At 35.6% G+C, this 21,935-nt stretch overlaps 1 protein-coding gene across 1 annotated transcript in view; it reads right to left on the bottom strand.

Moving 5' to 3' along the window:
* Nucleotides 1-402: 402 nt before the first annotated feature.
* The window catches only part of GLCCI1 (glucocorticoid induced 1), a 102,356-nt gene continuing 80,823 nt past the window's right edge, over nucleotides 403-21,935 (bottom strand). Inside the window, exons 6-9 of the mRNA XM_046669424.1 lie at nucleotides 21,726-21,878; nucleotides 17,275-17,485; nucleotides 4,416-4,536; nucleotides 403-3,280 (exon numbers count right to left, since the gene is read on the bottom strand). Of these exons, the coding sequence (XP_046525380.1) occupies nucleotides 2,935-3,280; nucleotides 4,416-4,536; nucleotides 17,275-17,485; nucleotides 21,726-21,878 (831 nt within the window). The 3' untranslated portion in view covers nucleotides 403-2,934. The remainder of the gene's footprint in view (nucleotides 3,281-4,415; nucleotides 4,537-17,274; nucleotides 17,486-21,725; nucleotides 21,879-21,935) is intronic.

The raw sequence follows: 21,935 nt of genomic DNA, 5'->3' as shown, positions 1-21,935 counted from the left end.
TCTAAACATAAACAGCAAAAAAAATTTTTTTTCGCTGCAGCTTGCTTTGCAAGAAATAAGCAACTTCCTCTGAGGTGATTTCACTGAACTTATTTCCATAAATAATTCTTGGGTATAAAATAACGATACAAAGACACTATTTTCTCTATTTAAGGTACTCACAGCTGGGAGAAGTACATGAACTTTAGATATCCAGCTTCTTACTTTTGATGGAAAGTGTGTGTACTTAATATCAAGAGGAGACCAGGCAGTGGCAATCAGATCCAGCTATACTCCCTACAGCCCCAGAAATGCAGGCCAGGAACTCAGTGAGCACTGAGTTCTGCCAGTACCCTGAGCTGAATTCATCTCTGTCAGGTGAGATGCTAACAACCCAGTCTTTCCAAAAACATATGTGAACTATTCCAGTTTTACTAATAACTTTATTTAAATAAGACACAGGAACTTCTATACTGAAAAAAATACAAAACAAAAGCCACACATTTCCTTGTGTAAAGCCATATTGTATGGTAACTCGAATACTGTTCACCGCAGTGGCTAGAATTAAACAGTACAACTATATACAAAATTTAAACAATTTCTGACAAATTTCTACAGCTGGATGTAGGATACATTTGAGCTCAACAACTTCTGGGAAATTTACATGGCAAAGCATAAGCTTTAACACATTTGGTTCAAAACTTTAATATATGCTAAGAACAAATGTACAACACAATTAATATTTAGTTTCTCATGAGAAAATAAAAGTACGTCACTATAAATATCGTACATCAGATTTCATCACCAAAAAAGCATATTCGGTCCATCTTTCAGAAACTGATATTGATACTATTGCATCTTATTTGGATAAAAGCAGAGCAAAAGATCAACACATTATGTAATGCTAAACCAGATATCAGAAGTTAATGGAGCTCATATTTATCTTACAGAACTAGTAATTTTCTCCCTTTAACCATAATCTACAAAATATAGTATTTTCATCAAGGCCTGAGATTATTAGGGTTAAAGGTGTCTGCTGCTGAAGAGATTGTTTCAAAAGGTTCCCCTGTGAAAACGACAAAAGTAAACTGAGTCCTTTTCCATGACAGTCTCCTACAATATAACACTGACTAATTTAAAGGAGCTAGAATGCACCTTCGGGAGAGAATATTACTGCAAACTTTGGTGGAAAGAAGATAACTGGGATCATGACAAAATAATACACAGAATACACACACATACCAACATATACATATATGTGCCATTTCTTAAAAAAAAAAAAAAAAGGTGTTGCTTTCTTCTTTATCATCTCTTCCTTCTTCGACCTCCTTAGAAAATAAAATAAGGAAAAACCCAGGAATGACTGAAGGGAACTGAAACGTTCCTGCAACTGGAGGCACCTTGTTCCCCTAATTCTAAAGAAAACTGTGCCATACTATGTTTTAGCGAACTGAAAGCAATGGAATAAAAATAGAAAAACTTCTCTCTGCTTTTGGATACTCCCTTTGTGCTGCAGAAAACAATCTCTGAAAGTCGGGCTCTTCCACTGACTAATGAGGAATATCTAGGGCTCTCTCTTCACACTTGGTTGAGAAGTAAGGCTATTTACTTGGGTTTATGCTCTACTTCGCACACTCAAAATATTAACAGAACTATTCATGATATTGTTATGAGAGGCTTAAATCAGACAGCTTCAAACTACCACTACTGTAAGTCGCCAGATAATCTGCTTACTTAAACTGCATTGATTCTTACTTAGACCCACACATTCTCTCTCTACGTGAATGCAATTCATGCCCCTAAACTGCTTGAGGAAAACAATCATCAAAAGTCTGTCCTTTTTTAACCTGCAAATTAAAGAATTTCCAAAAGAGAAACTAAACATTAATATGCCTTTAGATGAAACAGTAGCATTTCATGACCCTGATGGCCAACATAAACAAAGAAGCTCAGCTATCCCCTGTTCACTTGTCCAAACTTCCCTTGTTCAGAAATTAAACCTAGACACTCTTATCTTTAAATTCCATCACCCACAACGTGGAATGTTTATGTACAGCCCGGTAGTGGACACTTTATTTGCAACATTGTAACAGTCATTAACTGAGCAACACCTGACCTTGTTAAAGAAGCCACATTTACACGTGTTGAAACAGCAAATGCAACAGTTGTTTTACTTGTAACCACATGACAAAAGTGATGTCCGACACCACAGGTTTGCTGGTTCTCCTCATGTTCACCCATGTCCAGGATCATCGTTCTCATAGGGTTGAATGCACTTCTTATTCTAAGCATGTGGAATGTAATGAGGAAAGGGAAATGCACAAAATAAGGAAAGGCAAAAGAGTGATGTTCTCTCTTTAGCGTTTTAGCTGTGAAATATTTAATACCCCAATATGATATACATTCCAAGTTACCTGAGTTTAGACTTCAACTGAAGTACCTGAAGCTAGGCCATAGGGTGGGCACTGTGCAACTGTTGTGGCCATTTATTTTTATTTTTTTTTTGCATTGTATGTATTACAGAAGTTAGAAACAAACACCTGGATCAATTGTAAACATAATCCTGAAGTACAGTATTTTCCATAGGACAAAACACAGCAAGACATTTTCTATTTAGACAGGCAACTTTTTGATATAGAGCTTATTTATACTGAAGAATTTGGAACAAAACACAGGACACAGTACTAATCTGTCAAACATACTATGAAATGCATAGTCTCCACTTAAAATGCTGAATGACACACACATTTTGCAAGCATTACTGCTTTCCACAAAAACTGCTGAATAGGAGTTCCGTCCCTGCCAAGATCAGTGTTAAGAGATACTTTATGATGCTGATAAGTATTCTGTTGGTGGTGGTGGTGTTCAGTAAGGTTGTCACTCCATGCAGATAGATATCTGAGATCTAGTTCCTGGTCCATGGAATGCAGGGTGGAGGCCAGCTCCCCCTCTGCTTTAGATGATCACGTAGTTCTGAGCAGAGACGTGTTCCTCACCCTGCAGTTCCTGCAGGAGCTGCTGCTGCTGGGATGGCTGTTGAACAGAGGCCTCTGTGGAGCCTGCTGTGCTGGTGTCATCAGAAAGAGATGCAAAGGAAACCCGGGAGGAGAGCTGCTCAACGGTTAGGGTTGCCAGAGCTGAGCTCTGGCCAGAGTTAGGAGAGTTCTTCAGCATCAGGTCGGAGGCAGGTAAGAGAGGGCCTAGAAGTTTCACAGGACAGAAAGCTGATCCGGTTGGGATGAAATTAACCTTGTTTTTGTCAGGACATGAAAAGAGAGGGGCTGAGATAGGCTGACGAGACCTAAAATCATAAAACAAAATTAGGTTTGCAATCACTAAAAAGTTAAGCACTTTCTGAATTAATTGGAGTTCTCTAAAACAGCTAAAATGTGAATGGCAGGGAATGAGTTAAGTGTACACAGAGGGGTAAACATCTTCCATAGCACAAGTCAGCTGGCAGACCATTGATGTACACAGCACTGAAGTGATATTTGAGACAAAAGGATTTTCAAAAGGTCTGGGCAGACAAATATTTTCAGAGATCATTAGTTTGCTTTCAATCATTTAGGAACATGGAAAAACCTACATTACAGTTGACAATTATGCAAGGTTAGAATGACCTTTTCTGTTAGGAAAAAGGATATTGGGAGAGGGATTACCCCCATCATATATTTGGTTGTAAGCATTTCCTCCTATTTCTGCATCTCTATACATACTCTACTAACAGATCAGGAAAAAAAAATTTCAGTAGTTTCTTGAAGAGCCAGTCAGCCTCACAGGGCAGGGTTGACAAGCCCTTCCTCTCTCCCCATTCCTGGGAGCTAAGCCAACAACTCCTGCAAGAAGGGTCTCTGTCCCCTCGTAGGGTGCAAGAGGGCACCTGCACCGGGACAAAGGGATGAGTGAGTCCAAGAGCCACACAGTCTTTTCTTAAGCTATTCTGACAAGTATTTATAGCATGAACTTCTTTTCCTTTAATTTCTAATTTCTCCATGTTAAAATTTCATAAAGGAAAAAAATCTGTGAACAGAAAGTCTAAATTCAATGAATATACATGCTAGATATGTCTACAGGGCAGGACGCTAGTTTCCCTCTGGCTTGTGGAATCACTGTCATTAGGCTAGCCACACATAGATATTCAATTTGCTGCTAAATTAATAAAGCTTTTGAAAGAAAAATTCTTAGTGATTGAAAATAGATCTTTTAGGTAGTAAGGATGAATTTCCGTTTCTTTGTATTAGCTTACATATTTCTAACATACAGATTCAACTCTTCTCCAATAAGAGCTCTTTCACCTATTCAATTCTCTTTTTATAATTTGCTTTTGAAACACATTATCAGCTGGATGGAGTAGTTGATTCATCTGTAATCAACTGGTCTCAGTAAAAAGCTTTACAGCTTTGCAGATCCCAGCTGATAGAAAAGACATTACTTACGCCATTTCCTCAAAGACCTTCACTCGCTCACATCCCTCTGGGGGCTCCCGTTTGAACATGTAGCTGTTGTTTGGTTTGGGAGATGAAGCATACTTGGGTAACGGTGAGCTACTCCCACTGTCTGTAAATTTAAAGCAGTTATATTAACTAGTGATTGAAAGCTCTTTTAAATTAAATTTGATTTCCAAACAAGCAGCCTTTTGCACAATTTATCCACTATTGCCCCTTTGCTTCCACCACAGAGCTTCCTTTATTGCAAAGCTATTTCTAACACCCTTGTGTAGTACATTTCTTAGAAATAAAAGCTGCAATGCAACAGTAATCTGCCATACTACAGAACATAAAAGGAGGATATTTTGGTCCAGAAAACTGCATTTTGAATAAAGAAGAGCTATAATCCTGAAAACAAATACATTATTATGTATTTCAAACTGTAAATGAATGGGGTAATATGTATAAGTCATGCAAAAGAATTACAAAGAGATTATAATACAGGGTTATTTATGTTTTCTCACTGTCCATCCAATTTAATTGAAAATTTTAGTATGTGGAATAATCTTCCTTACAAAAGTTCTTAGCAGAAACATTACTTTTACTAAACAACATGAGTAACATGTATGCAGGGAAAAAAACAAGTTTATAACACATAATGTCTTCTTCCCTCGGCCCACCATGAACAAGGTAATTTGCTCAGAATTTTGCCTTTAAAATGTATATATGAAAAACTTTTGCAGCACAATTTGTATTTTTGCCACTAGAAGCATGAGAAATCTAAAAGGATCTTTACCTAACATGTTTTCTTCATATATTCATGAAAAGCCATAAAACCTATATGCAATTTCTCCCTTTCCTACCTGGCAAAGGATTTTTGAAATTCAAATCCACCAAAATGTGTCATTATCTTTGTAAGATGCCAAGTTGCAAAGTCAATAACATACCTGTATAAATACAATAGTCCTATTTAAACAAATTCTGACTTAATGCAAACCAATTCCCACTGCTAAAATACGAAGCACATGATCTACTCAGATGTATTACTTTCATACATATTCTGAAAGATGGCAATAGTACCATAATAACGTTTGTCACAATTTTGAAAAAGTGCTTTAGTTTAGGATACAGAACACAGTCCAAAATTCAGAATCTGAGTAATAGGGATGTTTTTATCATCATTCATGACATATAATACATGCCTAGAAAGTAGACCCTCGAGGTGCACTTAGTATTGGTGAATGATTCAAAGAGCATCTATGTTAGTCTTGGGAATGCACATGTGTGATTATATTTGAATATGGCTCTATCTCTGGCTGGGAAATCATTGTCTGCAAAACAACAAGGCCACACTATTGGGAAACATAGAAAACCACATAGTTTCTCCATCACCACTATTTTGCATGTCCCTACAGATTATGCAGTCTCTTGGAAGGAATAAAGTTGGGTTTCTTCACATACCATTCCGATTTGAGGATTTTCTTAGAGCCAACATTTATCCTATACTGTTTAACCAAATGGGAGGGGGGAGGAGGAGGAATAGGATTTTCTTTCTTAGGTAGATGCAAAGTATGGTCAACCTGACTAAAGCCTGAGTTTGCCTATCTCTATTTGAGGTAGGCTAGACCAAAAAGACTGGTCCACAATCAAAAAGTGGTGAGAAAGAGGTCTTGAACTCAGTGTAATACCAAAAATACAGCTTGACCTTGCTTTACCATCCAAACAGCTACAAGCTATGCAGAGGAAATACATGAGAAAGTATATATGACATATGATACCTCCATGAAGATTATTGCTGGTGACAACACAGCCCCCACAGTGGGCAGAACCGGCCTAAAACCATAGGCTTGAGGTCTTTAATGAGCCTTTTCTGCCATCAGCGGGAGTGTGACAATGTCTTTAGTCAAGGATCCACCCTATTATCATGGAAGAAAAGTCATCTTGACCACATTTACAGTCTTCTGTGTTCTGTTTCTTACTACCTCATCAGGCCTATCACATGATTTCTTTCATAACTTTATTGATGGTTTCAAGAGACTTTCCCAGAAGTCAAAGCTAGATGTCAGTTGGATAACCTGCAAAACCGATTGTTTCTATTCACAATATACAATAAAGTAAATCTTTATTCTTCTTAAAATTCTTCTAATTTCTTCTAAAATTCTTATATTTTTACAGTTATACCCATTTAAACATTCTTGTTCTATCTTTTTTTGGGAGGGGTGATTAACATTAAACAATAAAAAATATACATCTATTGCTATCCTAAAACAATAGTATTCAGTGCTATTATATCTCCTTGCCTTTTCAATAAAAATTATTTGGCTTTTTGTTGCAAATATATATATATATATAAAACATTTGATGTTTGGTGCTCTGGAAAGACAAAGGTTGAAAGAAAAAAATTTGGAACTATAAACAGATTTGTTAAACCTGGAGTTTTTTCTTCAGGTAAGTATGCAATCTGATAGAGTGTGAAGACAAACAGGGATTGGAGACATCTCATCTGTGGTTTTAGCTCATCACTAGTTGTACAGTTGTATAACCTGAAACACAACTGCCTCTCTGAATTTCTACATAACTAAAGGAACTGCCATTCCTAACTCTCAAATTCTGTGATTTTTAAAATGGTACTAACGTACAAAGAAGGAACACTGTACCAAAATATTTTTTTGCTTTACAAAACGGCATGCTTTAAAAGCCACCCACGTGAATAACCTTTTCTACCTATACCAGACGTGGATGTCTAACTTATTCATTTAGAACTCTGTGTTGAATTTAATAACTACATTTTAGTAACAGAATATTGCAAATGTGAGGTGAGCATGCCTGCTCAGGAGATTCAAGATGAAAAGTGTCATGGTAATCTTAACTCAATCCCTTTTGTTCACAAACATGATAAATTTTCTCATTCTGCTATCCTCCAGTAGGATGATAACTAGACACGTAGTTAAGTTAAATGTTACTTTTTGTTCTTATAACATCATAGCCAATGTCAATTAATACAATTAAATGCATTGAATATGATTTTTTACATATCTGCCTGCATTCACAATAGTCTCATCTATAACAGAATCACCCAACTCTGAAAATCAAGAGTATGGAAACATTTTATTGGCTATTATAACAGAGCATACCTATATCAAACATATGGTATCATATAAAAATGGTATCATATTTACCATTAAAATACAAGGAGCTTGTCAAATATTTTTAAAAACATGATAATGAATTAAAGCTTGGAAAAATTAGAGATGTTATTAAAGTTTGGAATTCCATATAGAAATAATATTTATTAAACTATACATGTTTTTATAGCTTAAGAATTCTCTGAATTTCTCCTTATAAATGGCATTCATTATTTCTAGTATGTTAAGTTGCATGTCCCACAATTCCAGCAAAAAAAAAAAAAATCATATACACTAAGCTGATTCCTTTATGAGGTTTGGTATGTAAACCTCTGCCATGTTTCTATTCTAGTGCTAAGTCTTTAGAGGTGCTTTATCTCCTCCTATCAGATTGCTTTACCAAATTAAGTGAATTAATTCTAAAAGAAGCAATATAATTACAGAAAAGTGATATGCAACTCTGGTTTCACATTAAACTCATCACATGTTTTAAAAATACCAATAAATACTAATGCCCAGATCTCATCCCTAAGAGCTTCTGATTTAATTAGCCTGGGGCTCCTCCCAGGCTTTTTCTTTTCTTTTTTCTTTTTTTGGTAAAGCTCCCAAATGCTTTTGAAGTGCAGCCAAATCTGAGAGTCAACTACGAAAATGTTCAAACACTGGTTTGGAGTCAGGGCACCTGACTCTTACCTAGGTCTAACTGCACGACCTAGGAAGTTTGATCGCTTTGCTTTTTCATCTGTAAAACAGGAATAACTACTGATATGACAGCTGTGAATAATGTGTGCAAAAGGATTAGTCTGGTGCCTGAAACACAATAAGCTCTCAATAAATATTACTGTAATAGTAGAAAGAACACATCATTCCTAATTTGCAAGTTGAAAAAAGTGAACCATTCAGAAATTAAATGCCTATTCCACTTTCTCTTGGCAGACGAGTAAAGGAAACGTCATTTTCTTTTTTTTTTTGGAAGATTAGCCCTGAGCTTTTTGCTGAGGAAGCCTGGCCCTGAGCTAACATCTGTGCCCATCTTCCTCTACTTTATACGTGGGACGCCTACCAGAGCATGGCTTTTTGCCAAGTGGTGTCATGTCCGTACCCAGGATCTGAACCAGTGAACCCCGGGGCACCGAGAAGCAGAACATGTAAACTTAACTGCTGTGCCACCGGGCTGGCCCCGGAAACGTCATTTTTAATAGATCTGCACACTCTAACTTTATTCAGGTACATAAAGATAAGATTTTGTGTCTGGTGGGGGGGACAGAGTGATATTCTGAGTAAGATTCTCCAGTTTATGACTGCCTAGCATGAACTCTGCCAGTTCATGAGCATTCTTTAGCATATAGAGATCAACCTGAAATTAATGCCTAAAGCATGCAGATTCTATAGATTCCTCTACAGAGAGAATATTTTTATAATATGTGCAGCAATAACCAGTAGAATGTAATTCCTATTCTATCTTTTGCAGCTAGAATAAGAAGCTGGGAACGTAAGCACAGAGTTCAACTATCACTATATTCAATGACGTAAGAAGAGCATAATTAAAAGTCAGCCAATAGAGTTAGATTAGCTATATGATTGACTAGGATCTAAACAGAATTACTACTCTAGTATTAAAATTCTTTTGCTTCAGGAAATGAAATTATCAGCTGTAGTGTGGTTTGATGGCCTAATGATATCAGGAGAAACACACAATTGTATAGAATTTCTTGGCAACAAACTTGGAACCAGTTGGCATTACCGGCTGTATTGAAAAGCCTACATTTTCAGTTAACTCCAAGACCAAAGTGTGAACAATCTGCTGACATGAAGGAGAAAATATCAGAACTTTTATACATATTTACTTTCTATCTCTAAGAATAAAGTAAGCTTTACTAGCACATACTTAGTTTGTGGACTGAATTATACACATACATAACTTAGAAATATATGAACTTATATTAGGGGTACAGATTAAGAATTGCTGAAAAAGGAGTGTAATAAATCAAGTTTGGAGACCACGGGACTACTGAAACAGCATCTTGTCTCATCTTCCTGCTGTCTCTCCACTTTGGTAGTCCCACCTGAGTTACAGTCTTTAAATATAAAGCTGGTCATGTCCTTTAGCTGACAAAAGATCTTTGCTTGGCTCTTCATTTCTCTTAGCAAGGCCTACAAGGCCCCTTATGAAAGAGTGGCCTCTACCTCTGCACTCTCCTGCTTTCTACTCCCCACCATTCACCCTATGCTCCAGCCACACAATTTCTTACTGTTCTCCACACACGAGGCCCTTTCATGACTGTATAAACGCTATTCCTCCTGCACAGGCAGCAAGTAGAAGTATGAAGTTCCTATAGAAGATCTTTGTTGGCATCTGGACTCCATAGAATTTAAGAAAGTTACTTCCTTTCTCTACGCCTCAGATTCCCTATTTTTAAAATAATGACGATGTCCCTACATAGGATAGTGGTAATATTACAGGAGATAACAAAGGTAAAATCATCTGAGCACATTTAATCACGTTAACAACCCCATGAGGTAGGTACCTTCATTATCCTTAATTTATAGGTGAGGAAATTGAGATACAGAGAGGTTGAGTAACTTGCCCAAGGACACAATTAAATTTGTAAGTGGCAAAGCAGGGATTCAACCTGGCTGCATTAGAGTCAGAATTCATTATTGTTATGCTATCTGCCTAAGTTTTGATCTCCCTCAACTCTAGTGTCCTCATTAGAGATATGAGGAGGTGACTAGAGATCAAGTTCTTTCCAATCTAACACTCTATGCTTCTATTTAAAGTCTTACAGCTCAGGTAACAGCCTCACTGGGTCTGCCTTCTGTTAGTCACATGAGGAGATAGAGTGAGAGGAGTGGCCTCTGTGTGTTGATATTTCTTCTTAGAGGAACACAAAAGATAATGGGGAGAAAAAAATTTAACAAATCCCCTTTTCCTCTAGCTTGGTTGATATCCTATTTTCTCCCCAGTCATGATCAGAGTGGAAGATGAGATAGGTTTTAGCAAAGTTACTTACTTTCCCCTAATTTCAACAGGAAATTTGAACTTCATGGCTTCTTTCTCCCAAAGGCCTATTACTAAATTAGCATAATCTTAGTTTGGCTACTCTTTATTGTGTGTTTTCCTTTCTTTTTGGTGATGGGGGGGAGGGAGGAGGGAGATTATCACACTCTTCCTAAACATTCAAAATCCTAATACATGTAATTTAACAACTTACAAAATACTGATGTTTTCAACATAGCTATAAAAATATATCCTTAAAAATTGGACACACCGTGAAGAAAGGTCTTAAAGGAATACTAAAAAAATCTCCACTAAGCACTACTCGATGCTAGGCAGTACTTTATTTACTAAGGATAAGATAAAACAAAAAGCAAGGAGCTGGCCCCGTGGCCGAGTGGTTAAGTTCGCATGTTCCGCTGCAGGCGGCCCAGTGTTTGGTTGGTTCGAATCCTGGGCGCGGACATGGCACTGCTTGTCAAGCCACGCTGAGGCAGCGTCCCACATGCCACAACTAGAAGGACCCACAATGAAGAATATACAACTATGTATCTGGGGGCTTGGGGGAAAAAAAGGAAAAAAAAATAAAATCTTTTTAAAAAAAAAAAAAAAACAAAAAGCAAAAGAAAGTTACCTGCTTTGCTGGAGCTTGCATTGTGGTAAACAGATAACAGGAGACTTAAGTGAAATACATACGCAGGCATGTTAATAAATTGTGGTTTGCTTCTGTTCTGGAATCTCGGTTCTAACTACTAGAACTGAGTTGTATACTTATTAATTAATTTTACGCTATGTATAGTAACTCATCCACAGACAGCTAGCATGGCATCTTGCCATGAGTACAATTGTGAACATTTTCTGAAAGAGGAGAAAAAAGCATTTACTGGATGCTTCTTAAGTGCTGTCAGACAAGGGGAATACAAGTAATTTTAGATGTTATCTTGAAAAACAGAAACAGGAAAGATGACCTTAGGGACATAATTCTAGAGCAGGTCAGTTTTAACTTATGGAATAATTCCTTTGATGGGACAATAACTCTACACCGTAATTTCACCACCAAGAGGTTTTTAAAGGATAACAACAAGCATCCTAGAACCATACGGGAAGAATCTTTTCATAGAGAAACAGATTCAGGCTCAAAGCAGTGATTTTTCAAGATATGGAGGGCTAAAAGAAGTATATCCAACAAATCTATTTTCACAATATAAGCCACAAAAAGAAAAGCGCCATGAAATCTGGGCTGATTGGGCCATCTAGAATACAGACGGTTAAAGTATGGTAAAGGCAAAGGTCAAAAAAGGTTAAAAAAGACAGCCCTACAGATAAATGCAAATAGAGTTAAAAAGTATGTAGAAAGGAATAAGAAGATGTCAAAAAGAGTCTTTTTCAAAAGTCTGCCTAGGGTCAGCCTTAGACCCTGAAAAGACAATACTTTTTTTTTTTCCTCTCCTGTGACTAAGAGCTGCTCAGTCCTAAGACCCAAAGTTTAGAAATACTAATATTTATGAGTTAAATCAGAGTATGAGTTAAGTAGGCTTATATGCATTGGGCTTGGGAAACTCTATCCACATAATATACATTGTTCCTGTGGGAAAATATAGTTTAAGTTCCAAGTAACCAATTTATGGACTCTTGGAATACAACTCTTGGTAGTTGGCCTGAGTAGAATGGTTCAGTTGACTTCATGATTAGAATAATCAATGTTTCCACCACAGTATCCTGCAAAATTGCAAAATTTTATACAACCGCCTAAGTGAATTGTGCCAAAGATCAACTATAAGAGGCAGACTGACGTCTGGATCTTGTAGCTTGCCCAGAACTAGTTTGGCTACCATCAAGGAACACTGGCAGAGCTGCTAAAACAACTAATATTTTGACGCTGTCATCTGTATTATATAAATGACTGTTTTTCTCCCTAGCAATGTAGAAGAATTTGGGCTAATTCTTAGGGTGTATTCTGAGGATGTCAAGATGAGACCTCTCATTCTGGATCCCTGAATTCTCCAAACAGATGATAATGTAGGAATGGTGGCTGTTCTTGGCTTAGTTAGCATGGCACCTTTACACATGTGACCAAGCTGCCTTCAGTCTTTAGGTCACCGGGAAAACCTGGCAAAAAAACCTAAGAAAACTCCTAAATCTGAAAATAGTCTCTTAATGGCTGGACCTTTCTCAATAGTCAGAGTGTTTTTGTCCTGGCATCGCAATTAAAATAGCCAAAGAAAAAACCAATACCCTAATCAAGTAAAACTATTTTATAGGTCTCAAATTATACATGATTCATGGAGAACAGTAATGTCAGGAACAGGCAGAAATAATGTTAGCAAAGTCAGGAAAAGGATAAGTATATAACAGATGAGTACTAGAAAAATCATCAGCTTACCAGCACATCTCTCGTTAGAGCATATATTCCTATGGCTATCTCTCCTGTCTCTCCTCCTGTGCATGCCCATCCAGGTGCCTAAGGACATCTGAACTAGCTATTCTACTACAGAACAAATTTCTCTATAGCAACTGCAGAATAGGTAGGTTCTCTAAATTGATCCTAGTTGACTACAAAATTAAGTAGCAATTCTGTTTTCATAGTCAATGATGCAAACCTGTTAGAAATCTACAGCTTCTGTTTTTTTCTTTACTAGAAATAAATATAAAGAGACAAAAGATCAATTTATGTTTTATTGTGGAAAAATGCAAATTATAAGATAGAATTAGTATTTTAAAAGAACAGAATTTGGACTGTACATAGAGGAGTAATGAGTCAGAGACTATTCTATATTTTGAATGACTTAACATATGTAAGTTTCAGAAACTGCAAAACTGACAACTCCCTGCTTTGTACCTTTAGTATTCTGAACATATTTGTCTAATAGCATATTATTTTACATAACTATTACTCCCTATGACTATAAATTCCTTAAAAACAGGTATCACATCTCAGTCTTCTCTTTCTCCATTCTCTAGTAGAGTAGCTGACGTACAGTTGATGCTCAACAAATGTATCTTAAATAAACCAGAAGTATAAACTCACTTGAAATATGTAAATCTCCACTCCCAATCGTAAAATATATACATGTGTATACTGTGTATGTGTGCATATATACATAAAATATATACATAGGTGTATACACATATATATACATATATAAAAGAGATAGATGCTATTTTAATTTTCTCTTCACAAAGATGGCAGCTGATTTGTTTGAGAACTAAAAACTTCACACTGTAATAGAAGGTCACACATTTTTTTAGGGAATAGTAACTTCAACATCATCTTAATCACAAAGTAATGCCTCAAAGCTAAATATAGTAGATATGTTAAGAAACGCGTGTCATGAAGTTTTAATTTCCAAACTGAGGTAGTCTTAAATAATGTAGAAAACAGAAAAATGTCTTAAGTAATTCTGAGATCTCCATAATTTCTAAAGAGATTTAAAAAAAAAATCACTATTAGCCACATCTCACACTTTTTATTGACGGTTCACTATATACCAAGAGTTGTGTCAAGCACTTTGCTGTAATATCTCATTTAACCCCAATGGTATGAGGTAGGTATTATCACCCTATTTTACTAAAAAATATTTTTTAACCATCAGAAAAAAACTGTTGACCTAAGAGAAAGTCTGGACCAATTTTCTCATTTTACATTAAAAAGAAAACAAAAAAACCCCAAGAGGAACAGAAGAAAAAGAAGACATTTATGTTATGCAGGCAGATGTCTGGTACGGAAGAATAAAAAGGCATAGAAGAAAATATACAAAAATGGCAAAGCCTTAGAAATGGTCAGAATTCAGACAATTGCACTACCTGGAAGAGATCTGCACGCCCATGTTCACTGCAGTATTATTCACAATAGCCGAGACATGGAAATAACCTAAATGTCCACTGACAGATGAATGGACAAAGAAAATGTGGTACGCTCATACAAAGGAATATTATTCAGCCATAAAAAGAAGGAAATCCTGCTATTTGCCACAACATGAGTGGATCTTGAGGGCATTACATAAAGTGAAATAAGCCAGACACATAAAAACACTCTATGATCTCACTTCTATGTGGAATCTTAAAAACACCAAACTCCTAGAAACAGAGAGTAGGATGGTGGTTGCCAGGGTCTGAGGAAATAGGGAGACATTGGTCAAGGGTAGAAACTTTGTTATAAGACGAATGAGCTCTGGGGATCTTACAGCATGGTGACTATAGTTAATACTGTATCCAAAACTTGAAAGTTGCTATGAGAGTAGAGCTTTAACGTTCTCACCATAACAATAACAACAACAATAACAACAACAACAACAAAATGGTAATTACGTGAGGTGAAGGATGAGTTAGCTAATCTTATTGTGGTAAACATTTCACAATAAATACATTGTATTAAATTACCATATTGTACACCTTAAACTTATATAATGTTATATATCAATTATATCTTAACAAAGCTGGAAAAAAAAAAAGAATTCAGATTACTGCATAATTAGCAGAAATTAGGCCAGAGAGGAAGTTTTGGCTAAGTTGCAGAGGAAAAGTAAATAGTTTGTATTTTTCCTGAAGGCACTGAGAAGCTAACGAGTAATAATAATGATGATGATTTTATAGCACCAGCTACCATTTACTGAATCCTTGGGGAATTAATACAAGTTTTATGTCCCAAACTTTACAGGACAGAAATGCATTCCTGTGTGTGAAATTCAGTGTTGCTCTTAACTTTGGTGTTCTAAAGTCTCCTGCAAAAGACCTTGCAGGAGAGTGACATGAATATACACCTTCTTATAATAAAACAGAATACAAACCTTTGGGAAAAAGAGGTATTAAAGAACATACTGTTTGAATCTTAGGACTTGAGTGAGTTCCTCCTCTGAACTGCACAAACCACATATTTATCTGCCTCATCGAATATAGTCACTTAGAGGCCCTGAAGGCGATCTCACAACCAGTTAACCAAAATAGAACTCATCTATCATCTTCCTAATATATTTCCTTTTTGGTTCAGCTTCTCTCAAAAATCCACAGTATTAAACTTAGAAAGAAGAAAACAAAACTCCAGAATTAATTGCCTAGCCTTACTATCATTGTTCTTTTTACTTCTCACTTTAACCCAATTACAAGTGCTAATAAGTAGCAAAAGTGGTCATTTTGAACTACACTTATCCTTTCCACTGGTATAACAAAGAATACGGGTTTTGTAATCAATCAGACAGACCTGTTTCGCCATTTACTACCTATGAAGCCTAAAACAAGCTACTATTATTTAATGTTTCCATTTACCTTCAAAACAAATATTCCTACTAGAAGCAAGGTGTTTTCCTGTTAACAACTGTGAAACATCCATAGTCACAATGTTGTGAGGCAGTGATTAAAGGTGTTTGCTCCGGTAGGATGCCCAGTGAAATGAAAGTTCCCTAGCCTGACATCTACAAAATGGAGACTTTCCACGTGAAGCAAAGGGATGCCCAAGGACTGCCTTCAATGCATCCTTAACGGAGGAAGGGAGTTCAAAAGGCTTTTAATAATGAAAGGGTGAAAAGAAAGGGAAGAACTGGTGAGATCCACCCATAAAAATAAAAGTAGAGGACAAAGTTTAAAGCAGCTTCCATTTAACATTTCAGCAGAGTGTTAGGCATAATGATGAGTGAAAGAAGCTAGACACAAAAGACTACACAATACGCCACTCCATTTCCATGAAATCCAGTAACAGGGAAAAACTAGATTATGATGACATAAGTCAGAACAGTGGTTACTTCCAGGTGGAGAGGGGAAGGGGACCGAGGGAGCCTTCTGGGATGCTAAAATAGTTCTCTATCTCCATCTAGGTAGTGATTTCATGAGTGTATACATATGTAAAAAATCCACTCGGCTGAGCACTTAAAATCTGGGCATTTTACACGTAATAATATCTCAAAATAAAACAAATTAAGAGGAGTAGTGGTCAAATTAGGAAAAAGACCATAAAAATCCTATAAGATTCTGTAAACTTTAATTTTTCTGTTTTTAAATTTTTATTGCCTATGATCCAATTTTCTACGCTGAGAAGTAGTAAATGTTCACTGTTTCTTTGAAAGTAGCTAGGAAGGTGGAAGTTGGGCAATCTTTGTTGCCTTCCATGTCTAGGTCTGAGGGGCCCAGAAACTGAAAGGAGAGAGTGAACAGTGGTAGGCAAGTCCTGACATGGAGGCAGGAGAACATGCGGAGACAGTTTGTGCCTGGCAGGTAACAAGAAATCCCAGAGGTTCTTCCCTTTTATTGGTGTTAGTTAATAATTCATCTATATACTATAATATAATCCCTGATCTCCTGTAGGTACTTATTAAGCTTTATCTACTTGGTTAAAAATATACTCATTCTTCCAACAGAATTTTTAGAAATTATTTCCTCCTAAATCAACCTGATTACAAAATCTAACTTCAGGCATGAGAAATATAAACTCTACCATAACCATCACTAGCTCTGGACAATACCAAGGAAAAACCTGTGTGTTATATGTGAAGCTGTACACATTCCATTTTATAGCTTTCATTAGCTGTTAGAACCAGGCGCTGTGCTTCTCTGACACATTTATGGAAGATGTTTGTGAGAGTCACAAAGAAGGGGGTACGTGAAAACCAATGAACAAACAAACCTAGATTAATCAATTATTTACAATCCCACCATTCAACAAAAGAAAAAAAGTGATGTAATGGTCTAAGACAGAAAGTACAATGAGCAAGGCCCTGAACAAACCCTCTGTCTAAGTGGATGATTTCATTCTCACCTTTATCACGATCATAGAGCAAATCTTCTGTTGAGCAAGGACTACCATCTTGGGATTCCGGGGGACAAAATGGGGACACACAGGGTGAATGACTGCTGCAGCTACTGCTGCGTTCCTGGACAGAGGGGGTCTGAGTGTCAATGCTGCGAGTGCTACTGCTCCGGTAGTGAGCAGGGAGTGGGGCTCTTCGACCATCTGGTATATCCAAAGGCTGTAAAAGGACAACCATCAAACATGTAAAGGACAAAGCAAATACTCAATTCACATAGAAAGCACATGGCATTTCCTTTGATTTCATATTCCACTGCTATCATCACCATAACTGATTCTTTAGAGAATAGAGATACCTATCTTGTGTCTTAAGTTAATTTCTATGTTACCTTTATTAACAAAAAATTTCTTTCAAATTCCAGAGTAGTTAGGTTTAAAAATACTAAGGATAAATTGTCTTAAAAATTCCATAGCTCTCTGTACGTATCTGTAGGTTAACACTTCCCCTAATACTCCTCAAGCACAGGAGCTTCTTTTAACACTGTATGCCTAATGCGGCACTGGGTCTGGCACATAACAGACATTCAGTAAACATTTGCTGAATGAATTAATTGAACTGTTCAAGAAATCACTTTGACTTGCTAGCAAAAAAAGTGAAATCTCAAATTCACAGGTACGAATTTTTGTTTCTTCATTCTTTCTTATTTTAATTTGTTAGAGGCCAGGAACAGAATCATGTTTTCTGTTTCCTTTGCAAATACCCAGAATTTCTAATAAAGAGGTTTATTCTGTTAGTACTCAATAGAGGATATAAACATAACTCAGAACAATTCTACCAATTTGGCATTCACCTGAGTAGGACTACTCATAATTTTGCTTAGTTCTATGCATTGTTCTGAGTGGCAAAAATAAGAAATAGAAATGAAACTATAATCATAGAATCATATAGTTTGAACCTGAGAAGACCTTAGAGCTCATTAGTCCAACATCTTTACAAATAGAGAACATATAGATTAGAGCTCCCGGTGATATGGATAATCAGAGCTTCTGCTGCAATAGACTCTTTCTACTCTGCTTCTGCTGTGAAAATAGATTTTACTCCATTTTCCTCATCTGTGTGCTAAAAGTCAACATATAAAATTCTCTATATTAATCATTTAAAACATTTTTGTTATTATACAGACAAGATTGCAATGCTTGGAAAAAGAATCAATATACTCAGTGTGTTTACCACTTATTTTCACTATTTACTGCTCTTACTCTGAACTTCGTCATTTCAGAGTTTTTAGAAACACTTTCAGTGGGAAAATGGAGTTAAGATAAAATTAGGCAAGATTCAAAATGCCTCAATTTTTTCTATAACAAGTGAAGGTGGAAATTTTTAACTACTGAAATAAAAAACTTCGTACCTATGCAATTCTGTTAAACCAAAACTATAACATCTTCACAATCTGACAATGACTACTACCCTATAAATAGGATATTCAATTATGTAAACATTAGCTCATTTCATAAACAAATAAAAAAAGTAATACTTTCCAAATTTAGGAAAGAACTATTTCCAAAGGAATATTAATTGGTTAACCAATAGGAAAATATTACTTCTATTATTTAAAATTTTTTTATTTTAACTAAATTTAAATTTTAATTACAACTCTGCACTAAATCTTGGACCAAACAAAGAAAAAATCATTGGCGCAGCTTTCTTTTTGGACAAAACTGAATGATGGTATAAGATGTACGAGGTCCTCAGGGCAACACATAAAGAAAGATCACTTTGAAAAACCCATTTGAGGGCTTCATGACAGAGGTATTTCTTAAAACTTAGATATTTAAGTCAAGAAAAACTTTCATAAAAGTGTCAATATTGGTAATCAGTAAAAGAATAATGTATCAACGCGTAGCTAAAAAAAGTTGAAGAGTTTTAGCTTTCATTCATGTACTACTTGAAAAACACAATCTTTCTGTATTCCCATTTCTTAATCTGTAACTGGATAATATGTATCAATTTCCCTAACCAACTTTTCTTTTCAGGGGTAGTAAGGTTAGAAAAATTAAAATAACAAAATGGATTTTAGAAATTTACATACTTAAACAAAATAACATGAGAAATATAAAGGTTTAGAACATCGATATACTTAACAAGAAAATTTTCTTCTTTTAGCTTCTGGCAGATTCACTAATGGTGACATTTTGATTTATTAAAACTTTGAGGCACAGAATCATAAATATAAAAATTCTAAGAATTAATTTTAGTTATAAGTGTGCAGGTTACTCCAGAATAATTCTGAAACGGCTACTATGAAATTCGAATATGACTTACTTAAAAGCAGAACTACATATGTTATAGGTTTTATATTTTGGTGCTTTGAAGTTCTTAAGGAATCAGCAAATATGTGACTATCTTATCCTCAAAAATTTAGACTTCTAACTAGAAATTAGAATTAATTTCACTTCCTTACACTAACTGTTCTTAAACACTACTTAACGTACAAAGGAAACATTTTAATGGTAACAGCTAAGAGATGGCATTATTTCCAGAGGGTTCTTTTATGGCATAACAAATACAAAATAAAAGTTTAACATGAAATGTCTAGGAAGAGTAAAAATGGCACAACCTTTGGGAGGGTAATTTTAGCAATATTCATCAAAATTGAAAATGCACAAATGCTTTGACCCAGCAGTTTTACTGCCAGGAACTGCAAGAGCACACAATGTTTTCTAAAGCACTGCTTATGATAACAAAAACTGAAAACAATCTAAACACTCATCAATAGGGAACTTCTAAATTACGGTCCATTTATACAATGATGCAGTATATATCAACACACACACACACATATCAGCAAGGGTATACAGGAAACTATGAATAATGCTCATATCTGCTAAGCAATACTGAGAGTTAGAAGACACTTTTTAAAAAAATTTTCTAAATATAAAATTGAATTGTTTGGATTTTGAGATAACTCTAAATAAGTTTTAAACTACACAATATTTGAAGGAATCAGATACACACTTGACATAAATTAAATAATTTTATTTCCAAAAACACATCAAGAACTAATTAAGCCAAAGGCTACTTCATGATTTATTTTGTTGAGTATACCTTTAAAATGTAGTCAAATATAGGTTCCAATGCAGTATTGTCCCGATTTTTTTTCTGAGAGAGAGGTAATTTATAAAGTAGTTTTGATTAATTCAAAATAGATCAAAGCCCTAAATATAAGAGAAAGCTAAAACTATAAAACTATTAGAAGAGAACACAAGAATAAATCATTGTGACCTCAGATTAAGCAATGGTTTCTTAGATATGATACCAAAAGTACAAATAACAAAAGAGAAAAACGTAAATCAGACTTCATCAAAATTAAAAATGTTGTGCTTCAAAGGACATCATCAAGAAAGTGAAAAGTGAACAGACAATTCACAGAAGGGGATTTATTTTCAAATTATGTATCTAATAAGGGACTTTTAGTGAGAAAATAAAGAACTTTATAAAGAACTTTTAAAATTCAATAAGAAAAGACAAATAACCCAATTTTAAAATGGGGCACAGGATCTAAATAGACAATTTTCCAAGGAAAACTGGAATATCCATACAAATGGCCATTAGCACATGGAAAGATGTCTAACATCATTAGCCATCAGGAAAGGCACATCAATGCCAGGAGGAGATACCACTTTATTCCCACAAGGATGGCTATAATAAAAAACAGATAACTACAAGTGCTGATGAAGACGAAGAAATTGGAACCGTCACACATCGCTAGTGGGAAGGCAAAATGGTGCAGCTACTTTGGAAAACAAGTTTGGCAGTTTCTCACAAGGTTAAACAAAGAGTTACCACACCAGCAATTCCACTTCTAGGTATATAACCAGGAAAAATGAAAACATTATGTTCACATGAAAACTTGTATATAAATTTCGTAGTAGCATTATTCATATTGGCTGAAGAGTAGAAACAATACAAATGTTTATCAACTGATGACTGCATAAACAACATTCTTACAATTGGGTATCATGTGGCAATAAAAAAAAATAAAGTACTGATGCATGTTACAACATACGTGAACCTTAAAACATTATGCTAAGTGAAAAAAGCCAATTACAAAAGGCCACATATTGCACGATTCCACTTATATGAAATGTCTAGAATGGACAAATCCATAGACAGAAAGTAGATTAGTACTGCCTAGGGTTGGGGGCATTGGAGGAAAGTCAGCGATGACTACTAAAGGTATGGAGTTTCTTCTTGGGGTGACGAAAATGCTGTAAAATTGATTGTGGTGATCGTTGCACAACTCTGTGAAAATGCTAAAAACCACTGAACTGTACACTTTAAATGGGTAAATAGTATAGTATGTGAATTATATCTAATAAAACTGTTACCAAAAGAGGACTTTTGAGATAGTTCACAATAGTGAAGAAAAAAAGGATTCAGACATCCCATGTAATCTTACCTTGGATACTTCCTCCTTCCCATTATTTTCTTTAATGAATACCTTTTCTAATTCAGGACTTATTCCTTCTACATTGCAGGGCACACGTGAAACAGATGATTTTGGCACTGATATATTTGACAGTGGCATAGGGACCGATCTTGAACCAGTAGCCTACGAAACAGAAGATAAGGTGGTGTCAAATTATTTGTGGTCAAAGAAATCAAGAAT

Source organism: Equus quagga, chromosome 8 (assembly GCF_021613505.1).
Source record: "Equus quagga isolate Etosha38 chromosome 8, UCLA_HA_Equagga_1.0, whole genome shotgun sequence".
NCBI lineage: Eukaryota > Metazoa > Chordata > Mammalia > Perissodactyla > Equidae > Equus > Equus quagga.
Note: the sequence above shows the minus strand (reverse complement) of the source record. Positions and strands in the feature narration are given on the sequence as shown.